General features: G+C 37.0%; 2 protein-coding genes across 13 annotated transcripts in view; one reads left to right on the top strand and one right to left on the bottom strand.

Moving 5' to 3' along the window:
• Positions 1-1,038: 1,038 nt before the first annotated feature.
• Positions 1,039-4,051, bottom strand: LOC116247776 (phytosulfokine receptor 2-like). Its single transcript, XM_031620092.2, has 2 exons — positions 3,553-4,051; positions 1,039-2,080 (listed from the first exon to the last, which is right to left on the bottom strand). The coding sequence occupies exons 1-2, from the start codon at positions 4,045-4,047 to the stop codon at positions 1,334-1,336; spliced, it is 1,242 nt and encodes a 413-aa protein (XP_031475952.1). The 5' UTR covers positions 4,048-4,051; the 3' UTR covers positions 1,039-1,333.
• Positions 4,052-6,181: 2,130 nt separating this feature from the next.
• LOC116260526 (uncharacterized) overlaps positions 6,182-27,682 on the top strand; it is a 58,095-nt gene continuing 36,594 nt past the window's right edge. For 2 of the 12 annotated variants that reach the window (XM_050079031.1, XM_050079023.1), the window contains exons 1-6: positions 6,404-6,542; positions 6,633-6,764; positions 6,866-6,956; positions 7,384-7,540; positions 7,631-7,805; positions 8,857-8,967. In XM_050079031.1, coding sequence (XP_049934988.1) covers positions 7,706-7,805; positions 8,857-8,967 — 211 coding nt within the window. In that variant the 5' untranslated portion in view covers positions 6,404-6,542; positions 6,633-6,764; positions 6,866-6,956; positions 7,384-7,540; positions 7,631-7,705. The other 10 variants (XM_031639011.2, XM_050079009.1, XM_050079005.1 and 7 more) reach the window with 10 other exon arrangements.

The raw sequence follows: 27,682 nt of genomic DNA, 5'->3' as shown, positions 1-27,682 counted from the left end.
GGGCGCCTTTTTTGTATGTAAAACGATCCTTTAAAATAAGTATCTTTGTTGGAAAAGGTACAATTTATTCGGCATCGTATTGGCATATGAAATTCTTCACAGAAGATGTCAATGCATGTGACAATTGTCCAAACCAATGGTCACAATTGACCAGAATTGGCGCATTCAAATTGAATCAGACCCTCTTTTCTTCGGTGTCGTATTCAATTCAAGACGGACTCGTAGCATATTTTCATGCTTATAATTTATTTTTCTGTGTCAATCTTCTTTTTATCTCTAATTTTTTACTTTATACGGAATTTTATTTCCAGCTGATTGACAAATGATCCCAATCCTGGTTTGTTTTACTCAATTTTCTGAATTCTTTGCTGGCCAACGCCCTTCACATGCCCATTTTAAGTACGCCTATTCGAATGTTCTTAAATCAATGTGAGCATGTGGCCTGTTGTTTGCTCTATAGCCTGTTAGAATCTTGACAGCCAGTGATGTTGGTAGCCTGCAGGATTGACTACATAAACATTCATTTGATGATATATATACATATATATGCCTGATTTGACAAGTAGCATCAGACAGCTAATTTCACTTCTTTTAAATGCTGACTGACAGTTAGAAGCAAGCCAAAAAAAACAAAAGAGGTCCAACCTTATCTACACGCCAGTCAATTTTTTCCTTGACAGATGTAGATTCTGACTACGTGTTCATACTGATGGCGGAGTTGGGTGGACAAAGATTTCTTACCAGTTCACCAAGGACAAACGTGATCGCCGATCTTGTTTCCCAGGAAAATCTGGTGTCAGGGAAATTTTCTCATGTTTGGCTGAAAATTTCTCTAAATGGTACCACACACATGACCAAGAATCAAAAGAAAAAAGGCTCATAGATTTCACACGGTATCCTCGAGAACACTAGTCAGAATTTTTTTTTTCTTTTTGAGATTTACGACCTTTTCCTTTTAATGCGTGAGAGATCAGGCGGAAAGTGTACAGATTTAAAAATATAAAAATTTAGACATATGGAGAGGGAGAGAAAGAGAGAGAGAGAGAGAGAGATGGATTTCTTTTTATTTTTGGTAACAGAAAAACCGTCAATATTTCTCACCCCCTACAAGAGCACACCCAACTTAAACCATGAAGCAAAAGCATCGGTTTAATTTTATATTTCTATCGTCTTCAACCTTGCATGAGATTTAAAGCTTCTGTGTAGTTATTGAATAGCTTTCTTGTGATGTAACTGGATACTGGGATTGATATCTATCTTATTGTTCAACAGAAGCCCCCCACCCTTGATGAAGGGGAACCATCTTGTATAGCATATTGTCTATACATAATCTCTAGAGACTCTGTAGCATAGAAACAACTTCCGCCATTAGAGGTCTCTCCTTGTGGTCATCATTTGTACACATGGAAGCAATCCTAAAGTACTCTTTAACACTGGCTTCTGGTGCATCCTCCCTGAGCACCTGCTCAAGGGCATCCATTTCCCTCCCCTCCTGCACCAGCTGCTTGGCCCAGTTGACCAGAAACACCAACTTCACCTTCCCGTCCACCACCACCTCCTCCACCGCAAGGTTCGGCCTCCTCCCGGTGGCCACCTCGATCATCAGGACGCCGAAGCTGTACACGTCGCCCTTCACGGTGGCGCGCCACCCGTCCTTGTACTCCGGCGGGATGTAGCCCATCGTCCCGGCGACCTGAGTCGATACGTGGGAGTAGCTCGGGTTGATCCGCCGGGCCAGCCCGAAGTCGGCGATGTGGGCTTGGAACTGTTCGTCGAGGAGCACGTTGCTGGCCTTGATGTCGCGGTGGATGATCCTCGGCTGAACCTTGTCGTGGAGGAACTCGAGGCCGGCGGCGACGCCCTTGATGATGTTGACCCTGATGGGCCAAGTGAGTCGGGCGGAGGAGGTGAACGAATCGGACGGTTCGGTATGCAGCCATTGGTCCAGGCTGCCGTTCTCTGCGTACTCGTAGATGAGGACTCGGTCCGGCCCAGTCATGCAATAGCCTAGGATTTTGACTATGTTCTCATGTCTGACTCGGCCCAGTGTTTCCATCTCGGCCTCAAATTCACGCAGACCCTACCAAGTTAAATAAATGCTTTCAAAGTCAAGTCAATATGAGAGAGAGAGAGAGAGAAACAAAGAGACTTCTTCGAAACTGAAATTATTTCTCCTTCATATGCCAAAGAGGTTTACATGTGAATATGAATCACTTATAAGCAATTTTTGACGAACCGGTAAAATGGGGATGATGGTTTAATGATTCCGCTTAAAAGGCCGTTTGCTCGGTCCCTCTCTAGGCCCTCATCATCCTTACACAAGGTTGACATCAATTGACTAGATGGTTCTCACCTACTTTCTTTTAGCAGCTTCTCTCCGATCATCTGCCCACATTTTTGCGTTGGTGGCAGTTAGAAAACGTTAGCATTTTAAAAACCAAATTTAACGGTCGTTTGGAAAGAGTAACAATTTGATATAGTTTTATAAATCTGTTTTAAAAATTGAAGCAGGTTGATTCATATAACACTCCAATTTTTTAAGTAGATTCTTGAGATAGTAACAAACTGATTCTATTGTCTAACAACGCTAAAAACAATAGGACTTTATGAGTATTTCCTTCTATTGTCTAACGTCCAGATCGATTCCCAAGTTTGATATTCCGATACATGTAAGTTTTTCCATAATATTCTTCTTATAAAACTCGGTGGCCCCCCTTTCAACAGAACTCCAAACTATTGAACTTTTGCTCTTGTGTTGACAGAAGAAGCTTCCAGGAAATTATGGATCGTCCGCTTTTCTAGACGTTAGCTTTCTCAATTGCTTCCCATGGACGTCAAAACTTGTAAAATTCACTCTCCCCACTGGAAGAGTCAAGGGCTTTTTGTAAACTCCTATTCTAAGCTTGGATTCTTGATCTGGCGGATCTCAAAAGTTAACTTTCAAAAGACTAAGAATTAAGACAGGCAATCGATTAACAACTCCTCTTATAAGTTACTTTTAACAATTTACAAGTATTTGAAGTTTTTACCGATAAAATTTGAAAGAGGACAGGAATTCGGTGTCAAGGATAAGGCAAACACGACCAATCAAATCCTGGTTAGTCGGAATAGAATTTAAAAATCTTCAAAAACAGATCCTGACTAAGTCCAAGCTTAAGCCGAACTGGAAGAATCAACAGATTAAACTATTCGTGAAAAGCGAAGAATGATCTAATAAGATAAACTATTCTTGAAGGGTTAAGTACATTACCCACTTTTTATTTTCTTTTCTTCAAAAGAAAAGAAAAGATCATGGGGGAGACTGCTTGAAGGCATGATTGACTCAAATAACGCGTAAGGGCCACAGGTTGGCCGTTATAAAAAAAAAATATAATAATAATAATGAATTCTTTTAGTTAACAAAGAAAACGCGTTCTGAGCAGCTACCCGAGAGTGATTATACATAACGGGTAAATAACCGGTTACATTTGGCCCAAGGTTATTGAGGACCTCACTGGTGCGAGAAGGCGATGATAATACTCGGTTAATTCGATTCAAGGGGCCGGCCCGTACCTGGAAGCAATCAATGCCCAGCTTCTTGACGGCGACGAGCCGCCCGTCGGGGAGATGCCCTTTGTAGACGAGGCCGAAGCCGCCGTCGCCGACGACGCCGGAGCTGTGGAAGTTGTTGGTGGCGGTGATCAGGTCCGGCATCGAGATATGGTGGAGCGACTCGTCGAAGTAGGTGGTGGTGCTGCCGAATTCCGTGACAGGATGCCGCACTAAACCCGGAGAACTTGCAGGCCTTTTCGCATACCTACAGGCAGAGCAGAAGAGGAAAAGCAAGGCCAAGACGGCGGCCACGCCGGCAAACCCGCCGGCTGCGGCCACGAATGCTTGCTGCGGTGCGCTCAACTGGCTTAGCGTCACCATCACCCCGCTACTCTCCTCCTCCTTCCCGTTCCTCCTACTAGGTACTACAGAAGAGATGAAGAGAGAGAGGGGGGAGAGAGAGAGAGAGAGAAATCGAGACAAAATATCCACGCGTTTACTTCCCTCGTAGCACATACGCTCGATCTGGTTTCCAACTTAATGGTAGTGGGCCCCACTATGCCGACTCATTCCAACTTCCGACCTGTATTTTTTTCCCCTCCAAAATGGTCCCTCGTTTATGAAAAATATTAAAAACTAAAGCCTACCTTATAAAATATTCGGAAAACGCTCACTATTTTGTTAACACTTGCAAAATACACCCATGAAAAAAGTGGATATGATGGTTGAAATTGACGCCAAATAAAACAGCCAACAATAACTACAACTGAGTTTCCTTTTTTTTTTTTTCCTATCGCTCTTCAACATACTTATTTTTCATTTTCTTCATTTCTGGAGTTACCTTTTCCACCTTATGATCTTACGAAGAGAATACTTTAAAATTCTAATTCTAAGAATCTTAGAGACAAAGGGAAAGCTTAAAACTATGCACAAGATAAATCCGGCCTTTTTTCTTTACACAAACACATATACCGGAAAAAAAAAACATATTGACTTTTATATTTTCAAGTTAATTTTCCTCGAATCTGATCATTTTATTATTGAACAGGCAATTCCATTAATTCCGTTATACGAGGGTTGGTTCGTAGATGGTCCTCGTATAATTAGTTGGACTAACTTTACGGGAAAAAGTGTGTGTGGGGATTGTCTTTATGAATGTGGTGCAAGTAACAATGATCATTATTAACTAGTTGGAGTTATTTCTTTGTATTGCATAAGTAAATTTCCTTAACAAGGTTGGCGAAATAGACGGGGCAAGAGCTGGTAAGCAGCTAATCTCTATTTCATGTTCCTCTGGTTCTAACTCCAAATGCTGCAAATGGGGGTCGGCTTTAAGCATACGGTAGGCTGAAATATTCTTCCTACTCGCCGAGTAATTCATTCTCCAGCGAGTGACAACATTCACTCAGATTTATGTTGAATTTTAGACTTTTGCTTACTCAGTTTGTTAGAGGTTCAAAGTTGACGCGTTTACTTCTCTCGTATCAAATACGCTCTCTCTGGTTTTCAAGTCAATAACCAGTAGTGAGGGTCTTGGTACAAATTTGAACTCGGATTTTACTTTGACAAGTAAAGTCTGAAATCGAATGGATTTTCAGATGCACATTCTTCTACACCTGAACAGGTTCCATCAGAGGTCTGAACTGAATCCTAACGTGTAGAGTGGAGAAAGATCCAACAGGCTATTCTCACATGATTGGATTTTTAATTCCGACCATGTCTGTATTTGGTCTGTTTGGATCTATGTACAAAATCCGGTCTCCTGATTCCATTTAAAAGACCCAACATCAATGTCAATAAGAGTTCATCTGCCTGGCTAATGGATCTGGTTCAGGGACATTCTAGTTGAAGGATCTCAACTAATGGGTACCTGGAGTTTTTGTCTCCCCTGGTGTCATCTTGATTCTGATATTGGATCCGGTTATGAGACCCAGCACGCCGTTCTGCTGAGCCCAGTGGCTGGTCCTTACATGAGCCCACTTTAACCAGACCTTGTCTAGGTACTTAAGAGGCCAATGAGTTACCTGTTCATCTCGGTTCAATTTGGAAAACATCTTGTTCTTGTGGAATAACAACTGGGCGCTCCAATATAGACCCAGATATGGACCCAAATCCAATAAATTATCACCATCTTTTCAATGGGTTGTTGCTTTGCTGCAGATCCTTCAAATTAACAGTAAACACAAACAAGTTTATGTGAGGAATGTAAATTCTAAGAGCAGATTTTTGAAGGGATGAAATTGGGAAACTCACATATAATCGCATCGGCAAAACGATGACACACACAGCCGCGTCGAACCTTATCGACAAGCAAGTAGTTGGAAAATTAAGACATTCAAGTCGAAGAAAGCCAAGAGTCCGGACCTTGGTCAACACACTTTGGTGGGGTTCGTTCCTAGATCGTGTATCACCAAGACAAATACACCTTTGATCGTGTGTCCTATAAGGAAAAGGGAAACCAACTTGCTTGGCCATTAAATGTGCATCACCATCAACAACTTATGACAAAAGGAGCACATATGTGTGAAACTTTGAAATAAGAAGAAGAACAAAAGGTTCATTTTCATATGTATATGTAAAGTTTTTCGAAAACTCGGAGCCCATAATTTATACTCAGCTGTGCCACTGACCTGATATCGATGGAATATCTGTTCTTCTTATTGCTGCTTAATCTTTAAGAAAGGATGTATCGGTTTCAAGAACCGAGTTGCGCATGGGTGGTGTACAACCAACGAAAGCTCGCATAACCGTTTACGTTTTCCACTTGATTAATTTTGGAAGGTATAATTAAGTCGACCAAACCCATTTCATCAAGACAAACAAAATAAAGACGGACGAATCATGCAGCGGAGGGCGCCTTCAATCGGTACGTTCTCTCTTCTCTCTCACTTTCTTGCAGAGATTAAGGCCCAGGGTTTGTCTCTGCTGTGTCTCTCACGATAAAGCCTTTATCGACTATGCCAGGTTGGTTGCTACAGCCTATGGAGATGACTTGTGGAACTCAGTCGACGGTAAAAGCCGGTGGCAGATCCTACGAATGTTGTACTAAAACCTACATTTAGCACTTGGTTTTTAATCTAGGCTCGCTTGTCTGATTGCAGGAACAATGGAGGCGAAGGTTTCGCTCGTATGATCAAATCTGCAATGGAGGTGAGGGTCGAGTCATCTGATCGAGGCAGCAATGAAGGTGAGGGTCGACTGACTCGGCTCATCGGTGGCCAAGAATCGGTTAGGTGTTATGATCTTCTCCCGCTTTTTGTTCCTTCTCCAGCCATTTTGGGCTAGCTATCATGCCTTTTATTGGAAGATCGCTAACTTGCCAATGCACCTCCAGTATTTTTTACCACTGCCGACAACGAGTTGGTGAGGAAAATCGATGTGGGGTTTCCAAAAGGGGCAGGATCAATGCTATCGATTTGAAGAAGGTTTTAATATTTCCCCTAATTTTTCTATGCCTTGTTTTGTTTGGCTAGTTCTTTCTTTCTTTCTACATTAATTTTTCCTATCCAAATTGGCTATCCGGATCTTAGAATTCTTTTCGCCTCCTCCACAATTCACGATCCTCACTGAACGCTTTACTACTCTCTCTCTCTCTCTTACTTTACTACTGCTTCCTATTGCTCTCTCTCTCTCTTCTCCTGCTGATTGCTTTGATTTGCCTTTTGTCAAATTTTTTACTGCTGCTGGTCTGTCCTTTTAACATAGTCTACAGATCAAACCGTTGCTGTTTCCTCAGAATCCTACGGAATATTGTCTTGGCACCATGTCTAAATATCGTATCTTCATAATGTTGGCAACGATAATGATCCAGAACTGATAACCATGACTAAGTATCGTATCTTCTATTTGCAGGTTCCTATATGTTAATACAGACATCTTAGAAAGTGCAAAAGATTTTAAGGAGCCAGTAGTTAGAGGGAGAAGTTTGGCTTGTTCGTCAGTGGAAACTTGTGTTGGCTGCCTTATTTTGTATGGAGAAACTGACTTAGGAAATCAATTACTTTTCTTGGTATATGTTCTTGGACTTTCTTATTGTTTCATTGGATTGTCAGCAATTACTTTGTGTTTCTTTTATTCAATGGAAAATATTGTTATGCAGACAAAGTGAGTGGTTGTTGTAGCCCCTTATTCAAAAGCTGAGTTGATTAACAAGGCAAAGATATGGAACCACACAATGGCTGATATTACTCTCCTGGCTTTTGGGACAAGCTTTCCTCAGATTCCTTCGCCTATAATAGGTGCTTTCCAGAACCTTGGTTGCAAATATGCCAGAGGTGGTATCCCTTTCTTGTTCCCTGAACCAGTTTATTGTTAATGTAAATGTTTGTGTATGATTTTGACGTTTCTTTTGAAGGGTATCAAATCTGATCCAAATCCTATTTCCTGGGTTTAGCAATCTACATCTGAATTGTTATATTTTTCACTTGTTTCACATCTCTCTTTCCCATTTCATTCTCAGATCGGAATGTCTTTTCTTTTCAGTATTCTAAGGACATTAGCAAATAAATTTGTTCTTGTGTGTAATTGAGGCTTTTGCATCCCTTTTTGGTCCATTATACACATTTTTCAGTTGAAACTTAGAAGGGCTGACTCATACATTGAGATAATTTTATTGTTCTTTAGTTAATTGAGAGGCTCTTTTCCATCTATTTGTTGAAATATTTGTTTTTCCTTTTTTTTTTGATATTGCATATTGCCATCATTGTTCAACTTTTAATGTCAAAGGTTTTTTTTTTTGGTTATTTACAGTAACAATTCCCTTTGTTCAAGCAAAACAAATAAAGAATGGAACTCTATCTGTACACTCAACTATATTTTGGAATACTTGCTTCTCAATTCCGCAACTTAATCATCAACATGATGATGAACAAAATGAAGCTTTGATTGTCAGCTAGTAGATGTAGGACCATTATATATCTTTCTCCCTTGCCTGTACATGTTGTAATAATGAAGAACTAACACTGGGTTCTGTTGATCTATATATGATGGTGTTACTTCTTAGAAATGGTGTTCCTCATCTTGTCCTTGCTTTTTTCGTGTTGAAATTATCGATGCCCTTGTTTTTTTGCTGTTAAACTTTTAAAGGACTTTTTTCTTTCTTTTTTGAAAATGAACATGGACTTGATTCCTGAAGCAGACAGTGTGCCTTTAGGTGCTTTGCATCTTTACTAGGCCTGACTAGATTCCTTCTGCTACCTCATTCATGGTGCTGCTACTGTCATATCATTCAACTTACAAAAATTTGTAGATTTTGTTTGTTTGTTTTTTTTTGTTTTTTGCAAGAGTGCATGTTTTATACACAATTGTTTACTTTGAAAATTTCAGGTTTAGGTCCTAGAACACTTGTTGGTTCTGCAGCATTTGATCTCTTCCCCATTAATACAGTCTATCTTGTGGTTCCGAAAGCAGAAACAGTGAAGACTGGGTGCATGGCAGGTACAACTGTTTTGGTCACTTTGGGCATATGTCTGGTTCTATATAATTTTGGAGGTATTTTAGGCATATTGGCCATTTAAGGTGCTATTTTTATGCCATTAGACAGACCATCCAATAAAATATGTTCCTACAGGTTTCTTTAATTTATAATGTTTCTCCTTATGTGCATATGTATCTGCTGATCTTATTAGTTTGTATTTTCCACCAACTCTTGCCCATCAGCTCGTAGAGATGTGTGACAATCTTATAATACATATCTTTGAATTGTCAGTTCAGTTAGGCACATACAAAATTTCCCTCTATCTCCCTCTCTCTCTCTCCCCATGTGTCATCCATTGAAGAATTTAACAGCGAATGTCACATGCCTCATCCCCCGAACAAGTTTTGCATGAAGGTGTAAGTGCTTATTTTTTATAATTATTTTGTACATCATGTTTCGTTTATATATACACATACGGTTCATGATCAAACTGGCAAATTTAGATTCCAGGCAGTTGAGACTATATCATCATGTAATTGTGTTGGTTGAGTACTTTTAACTTACTTTTATCACAACTTAGAGCATAGCCATCATGTCACGTGAAATGAAGCATTTCTTCACTGCCTACATGAGCATCTTTTGTGAAAATAATATTTCATTAGAATGTTTTTGTATATGTATGTGATAAGCATGTTGGTATGTTTTGTCTTTGTGTCTGAATGTTGAACTTCAGATTTATCCACTGTTAAATATTAGATCCTGCAAGAATTCATTGCTCAACTTTTTTACTGCTTAGCTTGAAGAAGGCCCTTAGCATCCTCCCATGGGTTTTAGAATCTCTCTTCTTGGCACTACTTAGAAGCTGTTAGAGGGGAGGAAGATGATAGTCTTCCAATTTTCATCCTTTGCTTCTATTTTCCTTGTATAGTCATATGAACATCATAAACTATGTTGATATATATATATATATATATATATATATATATATATATATATATGTATACACATATATATATTTGTATATATATAAATATAAATAATAATAATAATAATAATAATAATAAGAATAATAAATTCTGCAAGCAAAAATGAATCATACTAATTTGAAACATATAAAGTGCATATATGATTCTTAATGACTTACAAATTTTTAAGTGTTGCGGAGGCCCATGGGCCACCAGCTTGGATGCGGGTAGCAGACAAGAAACATTGTTGCTGCAATGTTCAACAATAGTATAATAATTAATAGAAAAGCAATACAGATAAAAAAAAACCCCATCTTAAAGTTCAACAATAATCAATTAAAAGATTCATCCAAATAACTATCTGACTATCTTTGATGTTTGTCAAATCTTGGATTATGGCTGTGATCTTGTTTTTTCATCATATAAATGTTAGGTCTAGGATCACAGGCCCATGAAGTTGATCATGGCTGGTTTGGGAAAAGGAGCTCTCTATTATATGAACAATTTATGTTATCCAACGACATGTTGTATTGTGTTGTCAAAATGATTGATGTAAGCATTTGTACCAAAGGTTAGGAGATCCCGAGTTAAGAAAATTATCTTCAATGCCTCAATTAAAAGATTTTGTGATGAAGGTTTCATATTTTGGAAATGCATAATGACAAGTTGAAATCTTTATCTTTTTGACAAACATCCATTTTCACTTCAATGTCCTTTGAACGTTTTCATTGGGATGATTATAAGCCACCGTACATCCTGAAAAAATGTCGATTATGTATCTAGACTCGGCATGAATTCCAAATCCAACATCTAAACAAGATCAGGTTAGACCTCTGATCTAGTCCGTGGATCCAAAGTCTAAATCTCACACCTTGTACCGATCAGATGAGACCTCTGATCCAAACCATAGAGATCTAAAATCTAAATCTAACCTTCAAATTAGATCAGATTAGACCTCTGATCTTGACATGAGATTTAAAATTTAAATACAACATTTAAGTTGGGTCAGATTAGACTTCTGAACATAAGCCGGTTTCAAAGTTGAAATCTAACATCTAATCCATATCCCACTAGATCAAACCTTTGACCCTATGTACTTTATCTACAATTACATCTAGATCTAATTATTCAAAATCACCTATCTGGTTAACTTTGATGTTTGCTGAATATTTTGTCGTATTTGTTATATTGATTTCTCATCAAACAAGTGTTGGGCGTAGGCTCACTGGTCTAAGAAGTTGATTAGGGATGGTTTTAGAAAAGGAGATGTTTGTTATATCAAAATTTTATCTTATCAAAAACCTTGAGTTGAAGATTTCATATATAATAAATGCATTCATGGAAAATTGAAATCGTTATATTTTTGATAGATATCCATTTTCTGTATAACGTCCTTTGAACTTGTTTACTGAGATGACTAGAAGTTACCCCACTCCAATGTCAAAACCGAATCAGATTAGACCTCTGATCTAGTCCATTGATCCAACATCCAAATCCAACACCTAAAACTGATCAGATTAGACCTCTGATCCAAACCGTACTTCCAAAATCTAAATCCAACATCTAAATCAGATCAGATTAGACCTCTGATCTTGACTTGAGACTTAGAACTCAAATCCAACATCTAAACTGTGTCAGATTGGACTTCTGATCCAGATGCCAAGCTCAAAATCCAAATCCAATATCTAAACCGAATCAGGTTTGGCCTCTGATCCATATCCCACTTGATGAAACCTTTGATCCAATCCACCTGATCTAAGATCCGATCTAATTCTGGTCATTCATCCAAATACATATCTGATTAACTTTGATATCTGACAAATCACGTATTGTGACTACGATATTGTTTTCTTTCAAAATAAATGTTAGGTCTGGGATCACGAACTAGGAGGTTGATTAGGGATGGTTTGGGAAATGGAGATGCCCATTACATGAACAATTTATGTTATCCAACTCTATTTTATATAGTGTTGTCAAAATTATTGATAGAATCATTTGCATCAAAGACACGTATTGTGACTACGATATTGTTTTCTTTCAAAATAAATGTTAGGTCTGGGATCACGAACTAGGAGGTTGATTAGGGATGGTTTGGGAAATGGAGATGCCCATTACATGAACAATTTATGTTATCCAACTCTATTTTATATAGTGTTGTCAAAATTATTGATAGAATCATTTGCATCAAAGATTATGACATCTCAATGTAAGAAAATTACCTTCAAAGTCTCTACTAGAAGATCTAGTGTTAGAAGGTTTCATACTTAATCAATGCATACATTTAAAGTTGAAATCTTTATCTTTTTGACAAACGTCTGCTTCCACTACATTGTCCTTTGAAGGTGATCATTGGGATGATTAGAAGCCACCCTACATCATGAGAAAATGTGGATTATGTGTCCAGACTCAGCCCCAATGCCAAATCCAACATTTAAACCAGATCAGATTAGACCTCTGTTCCATATCTTACTCGATGAAACCTCTGATCCTATCCACTTGTGCTACGATCACATCTAATTCTCTTCATTCATCCAAATAACTATATGACTATCTTTGATGTTTGTCAAATCTTGGATTATGTCTTTGATTTTGTTTTCTCATCATATAAATGTTAGGTCTAGGAGCATAGGTCCATGAAGTTGATGAGGGATGGTTTGGGAAAAGGAGATCTCTATTATATGGACAATTTATGTTATCCAACGGCATGTTGTATTGTGTTGTCAAAATGATTGATATAAGCATTTGTACCAAAGGTTTGGAGATCCCGAGTTAAGAAAATTGTCTTCAATGCCTCAATTAAAAGATTATGTGTTGAAGGTTTCATATTTTGGAAATGCATAATGACAAGTTTAAATCTTTATCCTTTTGACAAACATCCATTTTCACTTCAATGTCCTTTGAACGTTTTTATTGGGATGATTATATGCCAGCCTACATCCCAAAAAAATGTGGATTACGTATCTAGACTCAACTTGAATTCCAAATCCAACATCTAAACCAGATCAGGTTAGACCTCTGATCTAGTCCATGGATCCAAAGTCTAAATCCCACACCTTGTACCGATCAGATGAGACCTATGATCCAAACCATAGATCTAAATTTTAAATCTAACATACAACTTAGATCAGATTAGACCTCTGATCTTGACATGAGATTTAAAATTCAAATGCAACATTTACGTTGGGTCAGATTAGACTTCTGAGCCATAAGCCGGTTTCAAAGTTGAAATCTCACATCTGATCCATATCCCACTAGATCAAACCTCTGACCCTATGTACTTTATCTACGGCTACATCTAAATCTAATTATTCAAAATCACCTATCTGGTTAACTTTGATGTTTGCTGAATATTTGATCATATTTGTTATATTGATTTCTCATCAAACAAGTGTTGGGCATAAGGTCACAGTGGGTCGGAGAAGTTGATTAGGAATGGTTTTAGAAAAGGAGATGTTTGTTATATCAAAAGTTTATCTTATCCAACGATATCTTATATAGTGTTGATAGGATGATTGAAATAAACAATTGCGTCAAAGAGTAGGACATCTCAATGTTGGAAAATTAGATTTAATGTTGCCACTGAAAGACCTTGTGTTGAAGATTTCATATATAATAAATGCATACATGGAAAATTGAAATCATTATATTTATTATAGATATCCATTTTCTGTATAATGTCCTTTGAACTTGTTTATTGGGATGATTAGAAGTTACCCACAACAACGTCAAAATCGGAACAAATTAGACCTTTGATCTAGTCCATTGATCCAACATCTAAATCCAACACCTTAAACTGATCAGATTAGACCTCTGGTCCAAACTGTACTTCCAAAATCTAAATCCAACATCTAAATCAGATCAGATTAGACCTCTGATCTTGACCTGAGACTTAGAACTCAAATCCAACATCTAAACCGGGTCATATTAGACTTCTGATCTAGATGCCAAGCTCAAGGTCCAACTCCAACATCTAAACCGGATCAGGTTTGACTTCTGATCCATGTGCCCCTTGATGAAACCTTTGATCCAATCCACCTGATCTACGATCCGATCTAATTCTAGTCATTCATCCAAATACATGTCTGATTGACTTTGACATCTGACAAATCATGTATTGTGGCTAAGATGTTATTTTGTTTCAAAATAAATCTTAGGTCTGGGATCACGAACTAGGAGGTTGTTTAGGGATGGTTTGGGAAATGGAGATGCAGATTATATGGACAATTTATGTTATTTTAGTGTTGTCAAAATGAGTGATATAATCATTTGCATCGAAGATTAGGACATCTCAATGTAAGAAAATTACCTTCAAAGTCTGTACTGGAAGATCTAGTGTTGGAAGGTTTCATACTTAATCAATCCATACATTTAAAGTTGAAACCTTTATCTTTTTGACAAACGTCTGCTTCCACTACATTGTCCTTTGAAGGTGATCATTGGGATGATTAGAAGCCTCCCTACATCATGAGAAAATGTGGATTATGTATTTAGACTCTACCCAAGTCCAAATCCAACATTGAAACCGGATCAGATTAGACCTCTGATCCATATGTCGCTCGATGGAACCTCTTATCCTATCCACTTGAGCTACGATCACTTCTAATTCTGGCGATTCTTCCAACTAACTATCTGACTATCTTTGATGTTTGTCAAATCTTGGATTATGTCTTTGATTTTGTTTTCTCATCATATAAATGTTAGGTCTAGGAGCATAGGTCCATGAAGTTGATGAGGGATGGTTTGGGAAAAGGAGATCTCTATTATATGGACAATTTATGTTATCCAACGGCATGTTGTATTGTGTTGTCAAAATGATTGATATAAGCATTTGTACCAAAGGTTTGGAGATCCCGAGTTAAGAAAATTGTCTTCAATGCCTCAATTAAAAGATTATGTGTTGAAGGTTTCATATTTTGGAAATGCATAATGACAAGTTTAAATCTTTATCCTTTTGACAAACATCCATTTTCACTTCAATGTCCTTTGAACGTTTTTATTGGGATGATTATATGCCAGCCTACATCCCAAAAAAATGTGGATTACGTATCTAGACTCAACTTGAATTCCAAATCCAACATCTAAACCAGATCAGGTTAGACCTCTGATCTAGTCCATGGATCCAAAGTCTAAATCCCACACCTTGTACCGATCAGATGAGACCTATGATCCAAACCATAGATCTAAATTTTAAATCTAACCTACAACTTAGATCAGATTAGACCTCTGATCTTGACATGAGATTTAAAATTCAAATGCAACATTTACGTTGGGTCAGATTAGACTTCTGAGCCATAAGCCGGTTTCAAAGTTGAAATCTCACATCTGATCCATATCCCACTAGATCAAACCTCTGACCCTATGTGCTTTATCTATGGTTACATCTAAATCTAATTATTCAAAATCACCTATCTGGTTAACTTTGATGTTTGCTGAATATTTGATCATATTTATTATATTGATTTCTCATCAAACAAGTGTTGGGCGTAAGGTCACTGGTCTGAGAAGTTGATTAGGAATGGTTTTAGAAAAGGAGATGTTTGTTATATCAAAAGTTTATCTTATCCAACGATATCTTATATAGTGTTGATAGGATGATTGACATAAACAATTGCGTCAAAGAGTAGGACATCTCAATGTTGGAAAATTAGATTTAATGTTGCCACTGAAAGACCTTGTGTTGAAGATTTCATATATAATAAATGCATACATGGAAAATTGAAATCGTTATATTTATTATAGATATCCATTTTCTGTATAATGTCCTTTGAACTTGTTTATTGGGATGATTAGAAGTTACCCACAACAACGTCAAAATCGGAACAACAGATTAGACCTTTGATCTAGTCCATTGATCCAACATCTAAATCCAACACCTTAAACTGATCAGATTAGACCTCTGGTCCAAACTGTACTTCCAAAATCTAAATCCAACATCTAAATCAGATCAGATTAGACCTCTCATCTTGACCTGAGACTTAGAACTCAAATCCAACATCTAAACCGGGTCATATTAGACTTCTGATCTAGATGCCAAGCTCAAGGTCCAACTCCAACATCTAAACCGGATCAGGTTTGACCTCTGATCCATGTGCCCCTTGATGAAACCTTTGATCCAATCCACCTGATCTACGATCCGATCTAATTCTAGTCATTCATCCAAATACATGTCTGATTGACTTTGACATCTGACAAATCATGTATTGTGGCTAAGATGTTATTTTGTTTCAAAATAAATCTTAGGTCTGGGATCACGAACTAGGAGGTTGTTTAGGGATGGTTTGGGAAATGGAGATGCAGATTATATGGACAATTTATGTTATTTTAGTGTTGTCAAAATGAGTGATATAATCATTTGCATCGAAGATTAGGACATCTCAATGTAAGAAAATTACCTTCAAAGTCTGTACTAGAAGATCTAGTGTTGGAAGGTTTCATACTTAATCAATCCATACATTTAAAGTTGAAACCTTTATCTTTTTGACAAACGTCTGCTTCCACTACATTGTCCTTTGAAGGTGATCATTGGGATGATTAGAAGCCTCCCTACATCATGAGAAAATGTGGATTATGTATTTAGACTCTGCCCAAGTCCAAATCCAACATTGAAACCGGATCAGATTAGACCTCTGATCCATATGTCGCTCGATGGAACCTCTTATCCTATCCACTTGAGCTACGATCACTTCTAATTCTGGTGATTCTTCCAACTAACTATCTGACTATCTTTGATGTTTGTCAAATCTTGGATTATGGCTTTGATTTTGTTTTCTCATCATATAAATGTTAGGTCTAGGATCATAGGTCCAGGAAGTTGATGAGGGATGGTTTGGGAAAAGGAGATCTCTATTATATGGACAATTTATGTTATCCAACGGCATGTTGTATTGTGTTGTCAAAATGATTGATATAAGCATTTGTACCAAAGGTTAGGAGATCCCGAGTTAAGAAAATTGTCTTCAATGCCTCAATTAAAAGATTTTGTGTTGAAGGTTTCATATTTTGGAAATGCATAATGACAAGTTGAAATCTTTATCTTTTTGACAAACATCCATTTTCACTTCAATGTCCTTTGAACGTTTTTATTGGGATGATTATAAGCCACCGTACATCCTGAAAAAATGTCGATTATGTATCTAGACTCGGCATGAATTCCAAATCCAACATCTAAACAAGATCAGGTTAGACCTCTGATCTAGTCCATGGATCCAAAGTCTAAATCCCACACCTTGTACCGATCAGGTGAGACCTATGATCCAAACCATAGATCTAAATTTTAAATCTAACCTACAACTTAGATCAGATTAGACCTCTGATCTTGACATGAGATTTAAAATTCAAATGCAACATTTACGTTGGGTCAGATTAGACTTCTGAGCCATAAGCCGGTTTCAAAGTTGAAATCTCACATCTGATCCATATCCCACTAGATCAAACCTCTGACCCTATGTGCTTTATCTATGGTTACATCTAAATCTAATTATTCAAAATCACCTATCTGGTTAACTTTGATGTTTGCTGAATATTTGATCATATTTATTATATTGATTTCTCATCAAACAAGTGTTGGGCGTAAGGTCACTGGTCTGAGAAGTTGATTAGGAATGGTTTTAGAAAAGGAGATGTTTGTTATATCAAAAGTTTATCTTATCCAACGATATCTTATATAGTGTTGATAGGATGATTGACATAAACAATTGCGTCAAAGAGTAGGACATCTCAATGTTGGAAAATTAGATTTAATGTTGCCACTGAAAGACCTTGTGTTGAAGATTTCATATATAATAAATGCATACATGGAAAATTGAAATCATTATATTTATTATAGATATCCATTTTCTGTATAATGTCCTTTGAACTTGTTTATTGGGATGATTAGAAGTTACCCACAACAACGTCAAAATCGGAACAGATTAGACCTTTGATCTAGTCCATTGATCCAACATCTAAATCCAACACCTTAAACTGATCAGATTAGACCTCTGGTCCAAACTGTACTTCCAAAATCTAAATCCAACATCTAAATCAGATCAGATTAGACCTCTGATCTTGACCTGAGACTTAGAACTCAAATCCAACATCTAAACCGGGTCATATTAGACTTCTGATCTAGATGCCAAGCTCAAGGTCCAACTCCAACATCTAAACCGGATCAGGTTTGACCTCTGATCCATGTGCCCCTTGATGAAACCTTTGATCCAATCCACCTGATCTACGATCCGATCTAATTCTAGTCATTCATCCAAATACATGTCTGATTGACTTTGACATCTGACAAATCATGTATTGTGGCTAAGATGTTATTTTGTTTCAAAATAAATCTTAGGTCTGGGATCACGAACTAGGAGGTTGTTTAGGGATGGTTTGGGAAATGGAGATGCAGATTATATGGACAATTTATGTTATTTTAGTGTTGTCAAAATGAGTGATATAATCATTTGCATCGAAGATTAGGACATCTCAATGTAAGAAAATTACCTTCAAAGTCTGTACTAGAAGATCTAGTGTTGGAAGGTTTCATACTTAATCAATCCATACATTTAAAGTTGAAACCTTTATCTTTTTGACAAACGTCTGCTTCCACTACATTGTCCTTTGAAGGTGATCATTGGGATGATTAGAAGCCTCCCTACATCATGAGAAAATGTGGATTATGTATTTAGACTCTGCCCAAGTCCAAATCCAACATTGAAACCGGATCAGATTAGACCTCTGATCCATATGTCGCTCGATGGAACCTCTTATCCTATCCACTTGAGCTACGATCACTTCTAATTCTGGCGATTCTTCCAACTAACTATCTGACTATCTTTGATGTTTGTCAAATCTTGGATTATGTCTTTGATTTTGTTTTCTCATCATATAAATGTTAGGTCTAGGAGCATAGGTCCATGAAGTTGATGAGGGATGGTTTGGGAAAAGGAGATCTCTATTATATGGACAATTTATGTTATCCAACGGCATGTTGTATTGTGTTGTCAAAATGATTGATATAAGCATTTGTACCAAAGGTTTGGAGATCCCGAGTTAAGAAAATTGTCTTCAATGCCTCAATTAAAAGATTATGTGTTGAAGGTTTCATATTTGGAAATGCATAATGACAAGTTGAAATCTTTATCTTTTTGACAAACATCCATTTTCACTTCAATGTCCTTTGAACGTTTTTATTGGGATGATTATAAGCCACCGTACATCCTGAAAAAATGTCGATTATGTATCTAGACTCGACATGAATTCCAAATCCAACATCTAAACAAGATCAGGTTAGACCTCTGATCTAGTCCATGGATCCAAAGTCTAAATCCCACACCTTGTACCGATCAGGTGAGACCTCTGATCCAAACCATAGATCTAAATTCTAAATCTAACCTACAACTTAGATCAGATTAGACCTCTGATCTTGACATGAGATTTAAAATTCAAATGCAACATTTACGTTGGGTCAGATTAGACTTCTGAGCCATAAGCCGGTTTCAAAGTTGAAATCTCACATCTGATCCATATCCCACTAGATCAAACCTCTGACCCTATGTACTTTATCTACGGTTACATCTAAAACTAATTATTCAAAATCACCTATCTGGTTAACTTTGATGTTTCTGAATATTTGATCATATTTGTTATATTGATTTCTCATCGAACAAGTGTTGGGCGTAAGGTCACTGGTATGAGAAGTTGATTAGGAATGGTTTTAGAAAAGGAGATGTTTGTTATATCAAAATTTTATCTTATCCAACGATATCTTATATAGTGTTGATAGGATGATTGACATAAACAATTGCGTCAAAGAGTAGGACATCTCAATGTTGGAAAATTAGATTTAATGTTGCCACTGAAAGACCTTGTGTTGAAGATTTCATATATAATAAATGCATACATGGAAAATTGAAATCATTATATTTATTATAGATATCCATTTTCTGTATAATGTCCTTTGAACTCGTTTATTGGGATGATTAGAAGTTACCCACTCCAACGTCAAAACGGATCAGATTAGACCTTTGATCTAGTCCATTGATCGAACATCGAAATCCAACACCTAAAACTGATCAGATTAGACCTCTGATCCAAACCGTACTTCCAAATCTAAATCCAACATCTAAATCAGATCAGATTAGACCTCTGATCTTGACCTGAGACGTAGAACTCAAACCCGACATCTAAACCGGGTCATATTAGACTTCTGATCTAGATGTCAAGCTCAAGGTCCAAATCCCACATCTAAACCGGATCAGGTTTGACCTTTGATCCATATGCCACTTGATGAGGCCTTTGATCCAATCCACCTGATCTACGATCCGATCTAATTCTAGTCATTCATCCACATACATGTCTGATTGACTTTGACATCTAACAAATCATGTATTGTGGCTAGATGTTGTTTTGTTTCAAAATAAATCTTAGGTCTGGGATCACGAACTAGGAGGTTGATTAGCGATGGTTTGGGAAATGGAGATGCAGATTATGAACATTTATGTTATTATAGTGTTGTCAAATGAGTGATATAATCATTGTCATCGAAGATTAGGACATCTCAATGTAAGAAAATTACCTTCAAAGTCTGTACTAGAGATCTAGTGTTGGAAGGTTTCATACTTAATCAATCATACATTTAAACTTGAAGCTTTATCTTTTTGACAAACGTCTGCTTCCACTACATTGTCCTTTGAAGTGATCATTGGGATGATTAGAAGCCTCCCTACATCATGAGAAATGTGGATTATGTATTTAGACTCAGCCCAAGTCCAAATCCACATTGAAACCGAATCAGATTAGACCTCTAATCCATATGTCGCTCGATGGAACCTCTTATCCTATCCACTTGAGCTACGATCACTTCTAATTCTGGTGATTCTTCCAACTAACTATGTGACTATCTTTGATGTTTGTCAAATCTTGGATTATGGCTTTGATTTTGTTTTCTCATCATATAAATGTTAGGTCTAGGATCATAGGTCCAGGAAGTTGATGAGGGATGGTTTGGGAAAGGAGATCTCTATTATATGGACAATTTATGTTATCCAACGGCATGTTGTATTGTGTTGTCAAAATGATTGATATAAGCATTTGTACCAAAGGTTAGGAGATCCCCGAGTTAAGAAAATTTGTCTTCAATGCCTCAATTAAAAGATTTGTGTTGAAGGTTTCATATTTGGAAATGCATAATGACAAGTTGAAATCTTTATCTTTTGACAACATCCATTTTCACTTCAATGTCCTCTGAACGTTTTTATTGGGATGATTATAAGCCACCGTACATCCTGAAAAAATGTCGATTATGTATCTAGACTCGGCATGAATTCCAAATCCACATCTAAACAGATCAGGTTAGACCTCTGATCTAGTCCATGGATCCAAAGTCTAAATCCCACACCTTGTACCGATCAGGTGAGACCTCTGATCCAAACCATAGATCTAAATTCTAAATCTAACCTACAACTTAGATCAGTTAGACCTCTGATCTTGACATGAGATTTAAAATTCAAATGCAACATTTACGTTGGTTAGACTAACTTCTGAGCCATAAGCCGGTTTCAAATTGAAATCTCACATCTGATCCATATCCCACTAGATCAAACCTCTGACCCTATGTACTTTATCTACGGTTACATCTAAAACTAATTATTCAAAATCACCTATCTGGTTAACTTTGATGTTTGCTGAATATTTGATCATATTTGTTATATTGATTTCTCATCGAACAAGTGTTGGGCGTAAGGTCACTGGTATGAGAAGTTGAATAGGAATGGTTTTAGAAAAGGAGATGTTTGTTATATCAAAATTTATCCATCCAACGATATCTTATATAGTGTTGATAGGATGATTGACATAAACATTTGCATCAAAGAGTAGGACTAGAAGTACCCCACTCCAATGTCAAAACCGAATCAGATTAGACCTCTGATCTAGTCCATTGATCCAACATCCAAATCCAACGTCTAAAACTGATCAGATTAGACCTTTGTCCAAACCGTACTTCCAAAATCTAAATCCAACATCTAAATCAGATCAGATTAGACCTCTGATCTTGGACCTGAGACTTAGAACTCAACCAAACATCTAAACCGGGTCCATATTAGACTTCTGATTTAGATGCCAAGCTCAAGGTCAAAATCCAACATCAAACCGGATCAGGTTTGACCTCTGATCCATTGCCCCTGATGAAACCTTTGATCCAATCCACCTGATTACGATCCGACTGATTCTAGTCATTCATCCAAAAACATGTCTGATTGACTTGACATCTGACAATCATGTATTGTGGCTAAGATGTTGTTTGTTTCAAAATAAATCTTAGGTCTGGGATCACGAACTAGGAGGTGTTTAGGGACGATTGGGAAATGGCAGATTATATGAACAATTTATGTTATTATAGTGTTGTCAAAATGATGATATAATCATTGTCATCGAAGATTAGGACATCTCAATGTAAGAAATTACCTTCAAAGTCTGTACTAGAAGATCTAGTGTTGGAAGGTTTCATACTTAATCAATCCATACATTTAAAGTTGAAGCCTTATCTTTTTGACAAACGTCTGCTTCCATACATTGTCCTTTGAAGGTGTCATTGGGATGATTAGAAGCCTCCCTACATCATGAGAAAATGTGGATTATGTATTTAGACTCAGCCAAGTCCAAATCCCACATTGAAACCGATCAGATTAGACCTCTAATCCATATGTCGCTCGATGGAACCTCTTATCCTATCCACTTGAGCTACGATCACTTCTAATTCTGGTGATTCTTCCAACTAACTATGTGACTATCTTTGATGTTTGTCAAATCTTGGATTATGGCTTTGATTTGTTTTCTCATCATATAATGTTAGGTCTAGGATCATAGGTCCAGGAAGTTGATGAGGGATGGTTTGGGAAAAGGAGATCTCTATTATATGGACAATTTATGTTTCCAACGGCATGTTGTATTGTGTTGTCAAAATGATTGATATAAGCATTTGTACCAAAGGTTAGGAGATCCGAGTTAAGAAAATTGTCTTCAATGCCTCAATTAAAAGATTTTGTGTTGAAGGTTTCATATTTTGGAAATGCATAATGACAAGTGAAATCTTTATCTTTTTGACAAACATCCATTTTCACTTCAATGTCCTTTGAACGTTTTTATTGGGATGATTATAAGCCACCGTACATCCTGAAAAAATGTCGATTATGTATCTAGACTCGGCATGAATTCCAAATCCAACATCTAAACAAGATCAGGTTAGACCTCTGATCTAGTCCATGGATCCAAAGTCTAAATCTCACACCTTGTACCGATCAGATGAGACCTTGATCCAAACCATAGATCTAAATTCTAAATCTAACCTACAACTTAGATCAGATTAGACCTCTGATCTTGACATGAGATTTAAAATTCAAATGCAACATTTACGTTGGGTTAGATTAACTTCTGAGCCATAAGCCGGTTTCAAAGTTGAAATCTCACATCTGATCCATATCCCACTAGATCAAACCTCTGACCCTATGTACTTTATCTACGGTTACATCTAAAACTAATTATTCAAAATCACCTATCTGGTTAACTTTGATGTTTGCTGAATATTGATCATATTTGTTATATTGATTTCTCATCGAACAAGTGTTGGGCGTAAGGTCACTGGTATGAGAAGTTGATTAGGAATGGTTTTAGAAAAGGAGATGTTTGTTATATCAAATTTTATCTCATCCAACGATATCTTATATAGTGTTGATAGGATGATTGACATAAACATTTGCATCAAAGAGTAGGACTAGAAGTTACCCCACTCCAAATGTCAAAACCGAATCAGATTAGACCTCTGATCTAGTCCATTGATCCAACATCCAAATCCAACGTCTAAAACTGATCAGATTAGACCTTTTGTCCAAACCGTACTTCCAAAATCTAAATCCAACATCTAAATCAGATCAGATTAGACCTCTGATCTTGACCTGAGACTTAGAACTCAAACCAAACATCTAAACCGGGTCATATTAGACTTCTGATCTAGATGCCAAGCTCAAGGTCAAAATCCAACATCTAAACCGGATCAGGTTTGACCTCTGATCCATGTGCCCCTTGATGAAACCTTTGATCCAATCCACCTGATCTACGATCCGATCTGATTCTAGTCATTCATCCAAATACATGTCTGATTGACTTTGACATCTGACAAATCATGTATTGTGGCTAAGATGTTGTTTTGTTTCAAAATAAATCTTAGGTCTGGGATCACGAACTAGGAGGTTGTTTAGGGACGGTTTGGGAAATGGCAGATTATATGAACAATTTATGTTATTATAGTGTTGTCAAAATGAGTGATATAATCATTTGCATCGAAGATTAGGACATCTCAATGTAAGAAAATTACCTTCAAAGTCTGTACTAGAAGATCTAGTGTTGGAAGGTTTCATACTTAATCAATCCATACATTTAAAGTTGAAACCTTTATCTTTTTGACAAACGTCTGCTTCCACTACATTGTCCTTTGAAGGTGATCATTGGGATGATTAGAAGCCTCCCTACATCATGAGAAAATGTGGATTATGTATTTAGACTCTGCCCAAGTCCAAATCCAACATTGAAACCGGATCAGATTAGACCTCTGATCCATATGTCGCTCGATGGAACCTCTTATCCTATCCACTTGAGCTACGATCACTTCTAATTCTGGCGATTCTTCCAACTAACTATCTGACTATCTTTGATGTTTGTCAATCTTGGATTATGTCTTTGATTTTGTTTTCTCATCATATAAATGTTAGGTCTAGGAGCATAGGTCCATGAAGTTGATGAGGGATGGTTTGGGAAAAGGAGATCTCTATTATATGGACAATTTATGTTATCCAACGGCATGTTGTATTGTGTTGTCAAATGATTGATATAAGCATTTGTACCAAAGGTTAGGAGATCCCGAGTTAAGAAAATTGTCTTCAATGCCTCAATTAAAAGATTTTGTGTTGAAGGTTTCATATTTTGGAAATGCATAATGACAAGTTGAAATCTTTATCTTTTTGACAAACATCCATTTTCACTTCAATGTCCTTTGAACGTTTTTATTGGGATGATTATAAGCCACCGTACATCCTGAAAAATGTCGATTATGTATCTAGACTCGGCATGAATTCCAAATCCAACATCTAAACAAGATCAGGTTAGACCTCTGATCTAGTCCATGGATCCAAAGTCTAATCCCACACCTTGTACCGATCAGGTGAGACCTCTGATCCAAACCATAGATCTAAATTCTAAATCTAACCTACAACTTAGATCAGATTAGACCTCTGATCTTGACATGAGATTTAAAATTCAAATGCAACATTTACGTTGGGTCAGATTAGACTTCTGAGCCATAAGCCGGTTTCAAAGTTGAAATCTCACATCTGATCCATATCCCACTAGATCAAACCTCTGACCCTATGTACTTTATCTACGGTTACATCTAAAACTAATTATTCAAAATCACCTATCTGGTTAACTTTGATGTTTGCTGAATATTGATCATATTTGTTATATTGATTTCTCATCGAACAAGTGTTGGGCGTAAGGTCACTGGTATGAGAAGTTGATTAGGAATGGTTTTAGAAAAGGAGATGTTGTTATATCAAAATTTTATCTTATCCAACGATATCTTATATAGTGTTGATAGGATGATTGACATAAACATTTGCATCAAAGAGTAGGACTAGAAGTTACCCCACTCCAAGGTCTAATCTGATCAGTTTTAGACGTTGGATTTGGATGTTGGATCAATGGACTAGTTCAGAGGTCTAATCTGATTCGGTTTTGACATTGGAGTGGGGTAACTTCTAGTCTACTCTTTGATGCAAATGTTTATGTCAATCATCCTATCAACACTATATAAGATATCGTTGGATAAGATAAAATTTTGATATAACAAACATCTCCTTTTCTAAAACCATTCCTAATCAACTTCTCATACCAGTGACCTTACGCCCAACACTTGTTCGATGAGAAATCAATATAACAAATATGATCAAATATTCAGCCAAACAATCAAAGTTAACCAGATAGGTGATTTTGAATAATTAGTTTTAGATGTAACCGTAGATAAAGTACATAGGGTCAGAGGTTTGATCTAGTGGGATATGGATCAGATGTGAGATTTCAACTTTGAAACCGGCTTATGGCTCAGAAGTCTAATCTGACCCAACGTAAATGTTGCATTTGAATTTTAAATCTCATGTCAAGATCAGAGGTCTAATCTGATCTAAGTTGTAGGTTAGATTTAGAATTAGATCTATGGTTTGGATCAGAGGTCTCACCTGATCGGTACAAGGTGTGGGATTTAGACTTTGGATCCATGGACTAGATCAGAGGTCTAACCTGATCTTGTTTAGATGTGGATTTGGAATTCATGCCGAGTCTAGATACATAATCGACATTTTTCAGGATGTACGGTGGCTTATAATCATCCCAATAAAAACGTTCAAAGGACATTGAAGTGAAAATGGATGTTTGTCAAAAAGATAAAGATTTCAACTTGTCATTATGCATTTCCAAATATGAAACCTTCAACACAAAATCTTTTAATTGAGGCATTGAAGACAATTTTCTTAACTCGGGATCTCCTAACCTTTGGTACAAATGCTATATCAATCATTTTGACAACACAATACAACATGCCGTTGGATAACATAAATTGTCCATATAATAGAGATCTCCTTTTCCCAACCATCCCTCATCAACTTCATGGACTATGCTCCTAGACCTAACATTTATATGATGAGAAAACAAAATCAAAGACATAATCCAAGATTTGACAAACATCAAAGATAGTCAGATAGTTAGTTGGAAGAATCGCCAGAATTAGAAGTGATCGTAGCTCAAGTGGATAGGATAAGAGGTTCCATCGAGCGACATATGGATCAGAGGTCTAATCTGATCCGGTTTCAATGTTGGATTTGGACTTGGGCAGAGTCTAAATACATAATCCACATTTTCTCATGATGTAGGGAGGCTTCTAATCATCCCAATGATCACCTTCAAAGGACAATGTAGTGGAAGCAGACGTTTGTCAAAAAGATAAAGGTTTCAACTTTAAATGTATGGATTGATTAAGTATGAAACCTTCCAACACTAGATCTTCTAGTACAGACTTTGAAGGTAATTTCTTACATTGAGATGTCCTAATCTTCGATGCAAATGATTATATCACTCATTTTGACAACACTATAATAACATAAATTGTTCATATAATCTGCCATTTCCCAAACCGTCCCTAAACAACCTCCTAGTTCGTGATCCCAGACCTAAGATTTATTTTGAAACAAAACAACATCTTAGCCACAATACATGATTTGTCAGATGTCAAAGTCAATCAGACATGTATTTGGATGAATGACTAGAAATCAGATCGGATCGTAGATCAGGTGGATTGGATCAAAGGTTTCATCAAGGGGCAACATGGATCAGAGGTCAAACCTGATCGGTTTAGATGTTGGATTTTGAACCTTGAGCTGGCATCTAGATCAGAAGTCTAATATGACCCGGTTTAGATGTTTGGTTTGAGTTCTAAGTCTCAGGTCAAGATCAGAGGTCTAATCTGATCTGATTTAGATGTTGGATTTAGATTTTGGAAGTACGGTTTGGACAAAAGGTCTAATCTGAATCAGTTTTAGACGTTGGATTTGGATGTTGGATCAATGGACTAGATCAGAGGTCTAATCTGATTCGGTTTTGACATTGGAGTGGGGTAACTTCTAGTCCTACTCTTTGATGCAAATGTTTATGTCAATCATTCCTATCAACACTATATAAGATATCGTTGGATGAG

The sequence above is a fragment of the Nymphaea colorata genome, chromosome 1 (genome assembly GCF_008831285.2).
Source record: "Nymphaea colorata isolate Beijing-Zhang1983 chromosome 1, ASM883128v2, whole genome shotgun sequence".
Classification (NCBI taxonomy): domain Eukaryota; kingdom Viridiplantae; phylum Streptophyta; class Magnoliopsida; order Nymphaeales; family Nymphaeaceae; genus Nymphaea; species Nymphaea colorata.
Note: the sequence above shows the minus strand (reverse complement) of the source record. Positions and strands in the feature narration are given on the sequence as shown.

Coding starts and splice junctions, on each gene's coding strand:
- LOC116247776 (XM_031620092.2), bottom strand. CDS start 4,047: ATGTGCTACGAGGGAAGTAAACGCGTGGATATTTTGTCTCGATTTCTC. Junction 2,081..3,552: donor TGGGCATTGATTGCTTCCAG/GTACGGGCCGGC, acceptor TTAACTTGGTAG/GGTCTGCGTGAATTTGAGGC.